The 8,693-nt window shown below is 38.4% G+C and overlaps 4 protein-coding genes across 4 annotated transcripts; 2 read left to right on the forward strand and 2 right to left on the reverse strand.

Moving 5' to 3' along the window:
• Positions 1-1,006: 1,006 nt before the first annotated feature.
• Positions 1,007-1,699, reverse strand: LOC112468954 (CREB-binding protein-like). Its single transcript, XM_025038387.1, has 4 exons — positions 1,647-1,699; positions 1,393-1,505; positions 1,189-1,308; positions 1,007-1,093 (listed from the first exon to the last, which is right to left on the reverse strand). The coding sequence occupies exons 2-4, from the start codon at positions 1,456-1,458 to the stop codon at positions 1,007-1,009; spliced, it is 273 nt and encodes a 90-aa protein (XP_024894155.1). The 5' UTR covers positions 1,459-1,505; positions 1,647-1,699.
• Positions 1,700-2,401: 702 nt separating this feature from the next.
• On the forward strand, positions 2,402-3,286 carry LOC112468957 (tubulin-specific chaperone A). Its single transcript, XM_025038390.1, has 2 exons — positions 2,402-2,770; positions 3,041-3,286. The coding sequence occupies exons 1-2, from the start codon at positions 2,641-2,643 to the stop codon at positions 3,265-3,267; spliced, it is 357 nt and encodes a 118-aa protein (XP_024894158.1). The 5' UTR covers positions 2,402-2,640; the 3' UTR covers positions 3,268-3,286.
• A 147-nt stretch (positions 3,287-3,433) lies between these two features.
• On the forward strand, positions 3,434-5,147 carry LOC112468956 (golgin subfamily A member 6-like protein 2). The gene is made up of 3 exons (XM_025038389.1): positions 3,434-4,298; positions 4,547-4,754; positions 4,849-5,147. The coding sequence occupies exons 1-3, from the start codon at positions 3,458-3,460 to the stop codon at positions 4,970-4,972; spliced, it is 1,173 nt and encodes a 390-aa protein (XP_024894157.1). The 5' UTR covers positions 3,434-3,457; the 3' UTR covers positions 4,973-5,147.
• On the reverse strand, positions 5,012-8,677 carry LOC112468955 (U3 small nucleolar RNA-associated protein 15 homolog). The gene is made up of 5 exons (XM_025038388.1): positions 7,974-8,677; positions 6,634-7,216; positions 6,243-6,463; positions 5,663-6,101; positions 5,012-5,566 (listed from the first exon to the last, which is right to left on the reverse strand). Exons 1-5 carry the CDS (start codon positions 8,061-8,063, stop codon positions 5,325-5,327), a joined length of 1,575 nt encoding a protein of 524 aa, XP_024894156.1. The 5' UTR covers positions 8,064-8,677; the 3' UTR covers positions 5,012-5,324.
• Positions 8,678-8,693: the final 16 nt, after the last annotated feature.

The raw sequence follows: 8,693 nt of genomic DNA on the forward strand, positions 1-8,693 counted from the left end.
AGATTATAAAATTGGCGTTATGTTGATGTTCTTGCTAAGAAATTGAAATCTATCTCTTAATCTCTTCCTAGCTCTTATCATTTACGATTATTTGTCTGGAACTTATCAGGAAATTAATTGCCTAGAAATAGCTTATGTATTAATCATCATTGATAGATCGTAGCAATTTGGATAATCAGCGAATGGAGAAATATTAGCAGGGATTCTATTCAACTCGTGGAACTAAGAACGCAACTAGCGTTGAAAAAGAACAAATTGAATCAGGATATCGTAGATGATAATCGATGACGATAAAATGGGCAATTGTTTCAAAGTATTGTCTCTCTTCCCTTTTGTCCCAAAAGATCATTTGAAAAAATGGCCTGTGGCAGGATTCGAAGATGAGAGCAAAATCAAATCTTAATTTTTGTATTTTCAAGTAAATATGAGAGAAACGGAAAGAATTGTTTTTATATGTATATTTTTAGACATTAACTATATAATGACACATACAGTAAACATGTAGTGTTAATTATGGTTTACTGTAATGGCGGTTTGAACTACTCTTATAATCTAGAGCTCTAATCTTCTGACGTCACTTTGCTACTTGGGTTGTTGTTGGGGTTGATTAGGACCCAATGGGCCGTTAAATCTCCCACCATACTGACCAAGTTGTTGTCGTTGCTTGATAAAAGACGGCCATCAACGGTAGATTGCTCTTGAATATTTTGAGTATTTGGTTCGGCGTATCGGCGTTTAATCGGGCGTATATGGGCTTCTGCGAATCTGCATAAACTGTCGAGGAGCATGCTTTTGCATATTGCTTCTCTGCTGCTTCATCATATGCTTGATAATGGAACAGAATGGAACGAGACACTTGGTCTTTTGGCAGTGTTTCGCATGATAACAACACAGCATAGCCAGGTTTTTGCATATAGGACACCCCTCGCCTTTGGTCCTTCTCCTGCAATTCTTTGCATGCGTCATCACTCGCTTCATCTTCTGGCAACTCGGTAGACGACAGTTATTAGCATCTCTGCACTGGCAGGCATGCACCAATGATTGAATCTTGAATCCACCTTTCCTTTCCACCTATCCTTAATTCCCTGGGCTCCTACAGGTTGCAGAAACAAAAAAAAGATACGAGCACATTATAGGTTTATCGTAATTACAATACATAGATATTTTTAGAATAAGCCGACAAGTTACCTGTGGATTGGTTTGTTCCGCATCCGCAGGCGGAGAGCCATTATCCAAAGCAAAGCCAAGTTTTTCCATCGGGTGTGGATGACCGTCCTTATCTTTACAATTTACACATAAATCGAAATCCTGTAATAAAATCGCACGTATAGTAAGCATGAAAGTCATGAAAAGTGACGAAAATATTTTTGTCCAAAGCAATCTAATACATACATCACAAACTGTACAATGGTATCTGGTCTCCACGTGACTTTTACAGTTGTTGCAAGTGTAAGGCATGTTGAAGGAAAAACAAGGTGTGCTTCTGTTCTTCCGTTTTTTGGCTCCTGAATTTGAAACACGTTACAAAAATATTTTTTGAAATTTTTTTCTAATTTTTAATACAAATTTTGTTTAAAATTTTGATGTCGAATACTTTTTTTCGGGTATGCAAGGTTCCCTTGTTAGTTAAAAAGAAACTAACTTACCCAACCGTCCCAACCCTGTCTCTTTGTGATCTGAGATCGGAGCGGCTTGCGGGTTGTGATTGTTGTGAACGATGTAAATTGTGAATGCTCACGGCTACGTGATTGTACATACTTGTACTACACGAAGAACATCTCCTCCCCTTCACCAGTACCATCATCTAGGCTGCGTTCCAAAATTCACTCTAGTTAACTAAAATGCTATAGTGTATGTACGGGCCCGGACACACACTTCTGCACAACGCATAATGCGTAAGCATAAGAAAATTGATTGATCCATACACATGTGCATAAGGAAATAGACCACGCAATTTTCTTATGCTTACGCATTATGCGTTGTGCAGAAGACGCAGAAGTGTTCGAAAACGTACGGCCATACGTTCCCGAATCGAGTAACACGATTGGTCGAAATCCTACTGTTACTGTTACGAAAAAGTGTGTGTCTGGGCCCTTAACCCAGAGTGAATTTTGGAACGCAACCCTGTACCGACGTAGCAGCCCAGGGTCATGTTCCAAACTCTAGTTAACTAAAATGCTATAGTGTACGTGACGTAAACTATAGATTTTAGTTTAAAGACCATCGCACACAAAATGCATAGCTTAGCATAAGCGTAGCATAAGACGGCTAAACCAATGAGCATCCAGCATAAAGTCGCCATATTGATTTACATAAGATGCTCATTGGTCCAGCGGTCTTATGCTATGCTTATACAGCCTATGCAATTTTGTGTGAAGTCGACTATATGGAAGTCGACTTTCCGTTCCGTCAACTGTGTGCTCGAGGCGTCAGGCGTGTATGTAAGTACATAACCTCGTCGCGTCGCCGTGTCGGTCACAATTCCGTTTCTATCGACTCGCCCTTGCCTAATAAGGCAAAAAAAGAAACATCGAGGGGACCCGTCGATCTCTCGACGCAGCATCCGCAACTCCAGCCTCTCCCGTTCTCGACGTCCCTCAAAGAGGCGAAGCCTTCCGGTTCGAACGTTACGAATAAATAATGTCTGACCCGCGCATAAGAACGCTCAAGATTAAGACAGGAGTGGTGAAGCGCCTCGCGAAAGAGAAGATCACGTACGAGAAAGAGGCGGCGCAGCAGCGCGAGAGGGTACAAAAGCTGAAGGAGCAGGGTGAGGATCGCTTTTTAGCCGCGAGGAGAGAAAGGACTGCGATTCCGTATCACGTGGCGTCGAGACTTTCCGTAACTGCGTAGTACAAGATATTTGCCGATTCGTTTGATAATAACGACAGTGTAATATTCCATTTGTAATGTTTTAACAGACGTCTTCGTTAAAAAAACTTGTAGATGCTTTTCTTTCTTTAATTTTCATGTCTTCGAAATAATGTCCCTGGCAAACTGTTGTCGAACAATTTTATTTACAGAATGTGTATTGTTGCAGACAAAGATAACTACGACATAAAGAAGCAAGAGGAGGTGCTTCAGGAGTCCCTTATGATGGTACCGGACTGCCAAAGGCGTCTCGTCAAAGCGTTTGAAGAACTCAAGAAGATCCTGGACACTGAGCAAGATTTAAAAGAAGTTGAAGGTTACGTCGAGGCTGAAAAAGTGCTCCGGGAGGTGGAAGAGCAGCTGCCGAAGGAAGGGGATATTTTGCAGATGTGTTAAAAGAAAAGTGCTTGCCGATGACTTGCTAAATTATTTTTCAATATTATTCTACATTCTTATTTTTTCACTTTTACTAACCCTTTACGATTGACTAATTCTACACGTAAACTATTACAGTCCAAGTTTTTCTTTCTTTTTTTTTTTATTTTTTATTGTTCTCACTTGAAGGTGCATATATTATTATACAAATATGTACAGTGGTCAGTCTTTCCAAGATACTGGACAGACTTATGAAAATGTGCATTTTAATATGTACTATCCAGTAACTCGGCAACAATTTACGTACAACGTAAATTATGGTGGGAATGTATATTATAACGTTTACCCAAGCCATGTAACATGTGATGACAGTACTGTTAATAATGCGACGTCAATCGATAGAATAAGAAGGCGACAGGAAGATGAGAAGGCCATTGAACAGTTTCTCGGAGAGGCGAAATCGGCGGTTCCTACCAAAAGCAAACAGAAAGATCCGTTCAAGATCGCGGCTGCTAAGAGTGCGTTGATATCGGCGGCTAGATTAAATAAGCAACTTGAGGCTGTTTGCGCGGAACTCGAGAGCAACGTCGATCTACCGGAGGCGCAATGGCGGGAGAAGGTCAGTGCCTGTAACGCTGCGAAACACGAAATCTGCGAGATCTTGAAAACTGTAAAAGACGTGAATTTTTTGAATAAAGTTAAGAACGATTTAGAAAAACGTAGGAAAAAACGCACGAGAGAACGGCTCCGAAGGAAAGAATGGAGAAGGGAGAAGTCGATGAAGGAAGAGAGAAGAGCGAGATTGCACGCGGAGGCTGACGCGTGGATTCGAAAGGAGCAGGCGGTAGTCGAGCGGGAGAAACAAGAGGAGAAATTGCGCAAGGATGCAGACATGGTTTTATCCGACGTGCGAAGCAAGAGGAACGATGCGCGAAAATATCTGGGAATTTTGCAAGAACTACAGAACTTGCGAAAGATCAAGGCGAACATCGCTCGAGCGAGGGGCGAAAAATTGTCCTCGGCAGCTGAGGAAACGTTCAATGATACTATCGGTAGTGTTTTATTACTATAAATCATTATTTTTAACAAGCTGCTCAAAACGCAAGACAAAAAGTAGACATTGTAATAATGCAAACGTAATAATGAGTAATTTCAATAACAAGAAATAAAATAAATATGAAATGCGATTAATAACGAAATATTTAATAACGAGATTTAGAATTGCGTTAACTTTTTCGTGCAAATATGATATAAATTATAATGTATTATTTTATTTTTAAATGACAAATGTATGTTGCAGCTAAATTAATGGAACAGTGGACTACTTTGGATCGCGAATATGCGACAGAAGAGCAGGAATTAAAATTGATGCTCAAAACAGATAACGAAAAGAGGATCGAAAAGCAAACGAAAAATATATTCGAAGATTGGGAGAATGTACTATTTGGAACAAGTATATTGGCTGCTGAACAATCCTACAAGAATGTCGATGGTTTTATCATGATTCGGTGCGTACTTAATATTGAAATGTAATTAAAATCACATAGATAATACATCTTTTTTTTTTAATCGAGAAAATAATCTTTTTTTGTTGCATTTTAGTGCGGCCTGGGATAAATTCATCAGTTCGGAAACTGATGCAACAACGATTCCAATTGGATGGATAGTGCCTGAAAAACCATCCTCTGCTGCTTGGCAAAAATGCCTAAATAAGGAGACTTCTTGAAATTATTGAATAAACGTGTCAATTTAAGTTTACTTGAAAAAAAAAAAAAAAAACAATTTACTAGAATATTTTTAATCAAGTCACGCGACTTGTATACACCATGATGAAGTTTTTCACTATGCTTTCGCAAAAATTGTTATACGATATGGAAAGAAATATTATTTCAATTTTCAAAAAACTCAACTTGTTATTCTTTACTTATTCATCGAAAGGAACAATCTAGAGTGAAGATATTTAAATCGTTGCTTGTTTTACTTATTTCGAGAAATTTAATATTAATATAAAATTATATACAGAAAAGTATTTTACAAAAATTATCATACAATTCGGTAATATTTTACAAGAGTTAAGTTTAACCAATATTTAAGATAATATCACGTTCCGTTTGAGCGGCGTTTGATGGTTCCAAGCTTTGATTCTCTTTTATAACAGGCAAAGAAGACGTTTCGGCACCAGATAATATAATTTGCATTGAACCCTGCAATTGCGTCAAAGCTAAAATCAACTGCTCTTCCTCCTGTAACTTTTGCGACAGTATAGCAAACATTTTTCGTGTTTCCTCTGACAGTTCGTCCAAATGGTCTTCGTACACATCTATTAAAAATAATTACAAAGAATAAGTATAATTTTTTTAATCCAAGAAAGATGTGTTTCTAAAGAGAAGTGTAAAAAGAAATATTTAAAACTTACCTAACAATACGTTCGCTACGTGCGATAATACTCTTCCAAAACGGATGTTGCCGATGTATTTGTTCAGGAATTTAATAATGTTAACTAAGGATTTGCCGTTTCTACCGGCCAAAGCTCGCCTTAAGCCTTCACGCCTGATAAGCTCCTGCGTAAGCGCCACGGTGACATGCGGCGTTTTATTAACCACATAATTCATCATGACACAATCCAGCGCTTTACTATATTGAAACTTTCGCAAGCAGGCGTCATGCTTGCTCATTATCTCTTTGACTTCTTGGTGCACGACCACGTCGATACTCCGTACATGCAGATTTTCGCCCGCGTGCCTGTACGACACCTTCTTGCGTTTCGGTTTTATTACATCTTTTGCATCTTCTTCGCGCCTCCTAACAGAAATCAGGCCGTCTACCATACCGGCTACGACGGTCTCGTCCTCTGCCTGCAATTTAATATTAACATATTTAATTTGATATGTCAATTTTTATAAATCGCTTAATTTAATAATGATAAACTAAATTTATTAAATAAGTGTAGATGCAAGCAGACGTGTAATGACAAAAACACATTTTTTTTTTCTTACACTAATTCCTATGCTGAGAACCGCATTGGGATAGTCCAGAGCATGAAGGGTTTTATATGTTCCAGCGTCATAAACTTTAACGTGCCTGTCCAACGAACCAGACAATATTCTATGACCATTAGAAGCGATTTTCAGGCAAGTTACGGTCTTGTGATGTTGCGTGATTTTCGCGAGCAATTTGCCACCCGCGAGAGCATCCCATACTTTGATGTCTGTCCCACCTTATAAAATTACATATAAATATTGAACATTTTTATACATAAAGCATCAATGATATGAAATTGTATATCACATTAAATTATTATACATATTACGAGAGAATTTAAAGAGAGATAAACTTTTAAACTTCATATATACATAAAACAGTCAGGATGTCGCACAAGTATTATACCTGCAGACAGGAATATTCCTCCAGTAGGCAAGAAGAGCAAACTTTCCACCGGTGCGTCGTGATTAACACTGAATATCTTCTTATTCGTCCTGGCGTCATACATATTTACAATCTTATCATACCCGCCGGATAGTAACACATCGGTGGACACGGGGCTCACTGCGCCAGCTCTGACGTAATCCGTATGTTCATTGAAACTTATCAATTGTTTCTCACTAGGTATATCCCATAACGCTACAGTCTTGTCGTCCGAGAATGAGGCAATGTGAAGATCGTCGGCTGTGAAGAAAACTCGGTGCACCGCGGCCTTGTGTCCGGAAAAGATCCGCAACATGCTGTTCGAACTGATATTAAAGAGCCTGACCACCGCTTCTTCTCCGCCCACGCACAATAGTTTGCCATCTCGACGAAAGCACCCTCCGTACGCGGCCTCTTTGAACCTGCTGTAAGTCTTTGTGGCCAACTTGGTGATAGGATTGTACAGTTGCACTCGTACTGAGCAGGTTGTTGCGAAGTAATGTGGCTCCACTGGCGAGAAGTCAATGTAGTCTATCGGACCAAATTCCTTTATCAAAACTGGTGGCTGTCAACATACAATTACCATGGGTAATTTATCATTCTCTACATAGACAGTTGTAAGAATCCAGAGATAAAAGAAATATCTTAAATATCGCATAAAGACAAGAGCATGAAAAATAAATTATATGAATTAATGGTATAACTATAACTATATTTATATCGCAAATATTTAGGCGATTCGGTATTAAACCGGATCTTACTTATTTTACAGTCTTCTCTTATAGAAATTTAATACTGTAAGTGATTATTTGACTAGTAATTACTTATTTTGAGTATTAAAATCATTAAAAACAGTACTTTTAATGCTCGAAATAAGTAATTAATCGCTAGCCAAATAATCACTTACAGTATTAAATTTCTGTAAGGGTTATTTATTATAGTTCATAATTTTATAAGCAACATTTCACAAGTCGAATCGATAACCAAACAGAGCTATAACGTTTTAAGTCAGATTGATGTGCTGCCAGCAAATAAATTCAAATATTCCATAAATAAATAAAAGTTTCCTCTTTACTTGCTATATTATTAGAGAATGTAAGTGCTTAAGATAAAATGTGAACGCGTGCTACTTTTCTTTCAAATTTAAAAAGATGGTTTCCAAATCGAGAAAGTTATACGGTACAGTTATATCCAGACTTTAACTCAAACTTTCTTTTTCCATTATTTCATTGTCCTGCCGAAAAAAACACGATTGTTTCTCACTTACAGGTTACGCACGTGGACGCGGCATCGGTGAGTATCTCAACCTGAATAACACGTACCGTATATTTCTTCCAATATATATTATCCTCGGTTAATTCCGGTCCTGTCCTGGCGAAGACTTTGGTATTTATTTTCTTGAACGACGTCATGTTTCAAAGTTATAAACAATCCAAAATTCGCGTCCAGCTCCAGCATTTATCGCGATTCTCTCGAAGCAAGTTGTTGAAGAGGAAGGTCTAAAAAAAAATAAGAAATGTCGCTACCACTGGCGCCACTGTTCGTAAGTACGGACGCCACTCGACTCTCGTCATTTCTTTGTTGGAATGTTCTTACTTTTTCATAAATCTCGGAGAGAGTAAGCGTCGCATTTCAAATATTAAAATATTCTGCGCCGCTAAAATATCATCGCTTAAATTTTATCTTAATTGCGACAGATTAATTATCATGATTGGTTATTTTGCAATCCACACAGCGTGATTTGAGAACCTGCGATATCGGAGCGTTCGCAAAGTCATGAAAAAAAAAGCGTCGCGATCTCGGGACGATAAATAATTTACCCTGAACCTGCCGATAGCCGATACTTTTGTCTGCATCCGAAAATGATCGTTGCATTATGAAATCGCGTTCGGTGAATTAAATCAAATATTATAACAATACAATTAGACGCTGGAAAGAGAAAGAGGAAAGACAACGGGTACACAAAGAAGCTCGCGCAATTACAAAATACCAAATTTTGTCTCTCTTTCTCTTAACTGCAGGAACGACTTTCGAGAGAGAAC

The sequence above is a fragment of the Temnothorax curvispinosus genome, unplaced genomic scaffold (genome assembly GCF_003070985.1).
Source record: "Temnothorax curvispinosus isolate PA1 unplaced genomic scaffold, ASM307098v1 QBEX01002288.1, whole genome shotgun sequence".
NCBI classification, from domain to species: Eukaryota; Metazoa; Arthropoda; class Insecta; order Hymenoptera; family Formicidae; genus Temnothorax; species Temnothorax curvispinosus.

Excerpts from the sequence above, each read along its gene's own strand:
- LOC112468954 (XM_025038387.1), bottom strand. The coding sequence starts at position 1,458 with ATGCCTTACACTTGCAACAACTGTAAAAGTCACGTGGAGACCAGATAC. Across the intron at positions 1,309-1,392 it reads ACCATTGTACAGTTTGTGAT|GATTTCGATTTATGTGTAAA; the intron begins GTATGTATTAGA and ends ATTTTATTACAG. Across the intron at positions 1,094-1,188 it reads CGGAACAAACCAATCCACAG|GAGCCCAGGGAATTAAGGAT; the intron begins GTAACTTGTCGG and ends TGCAACCTGTAG.
- LOC112468957 (XM_025038390.1), top strand. The coding sequence starts at position 2,641 with ATGTCTGACCCGCGCATAAGAACGCTCAAGATTAAGACAGGAGTGGTG. Across the intron at positions 2,771-3,040 it reads ACAAAAGCTGAAGGAGCAGG|ACAAAGATAACTACGACATA; the intron begins GTGAGGATCGCT and ends GTATTGTTGCAG.
- LOC112468956 (XM_025038389.1), top strand. The coding sequence starts at position 3,458 with ATGTACAGTGGTCAGTCTTTCCAAGATACTGGACAGACTTATGAAAAT. Across the intron at positions 4,299-4,546 it reads AACGTTCAATGATACTATCG|CTAAATTAATGGAACAGTGG; the intron begins GTAGTGTTTTAT and ends TGTATGTTGCAG. Across the intron at positions 4,755-4,848 it reads GATGGTTTTATCATGATTCG|TGCGGCCTGGGATAAATTCA; the intron begins GTGCGTACTTAA and ends GTTGCATTTTAG.
- LOC112468955 (XM_025038388.1), bottom strand. The coding sequence starts at position 8,063 with ATGACGTCGTTCAAGAAAATAAATACCAAAGTCTTCGCCAGGACAGGA. Across the intron at positions 6,464-6,633 it reads AGGAATATTCCTGTCTGCAG|GTGGGACAGACATCAAAGTA; the intron begins GTATAATACTTG and ends TAATTTTATAAG. Across the intron at positions 6,102-6,242 it reads TTCTCAGCATAGGAATTAGT|GCAGAGGACGAGACCGTCGT; the intron begins GTAAGAAAAAAA and ends ATTAAATTGCAG.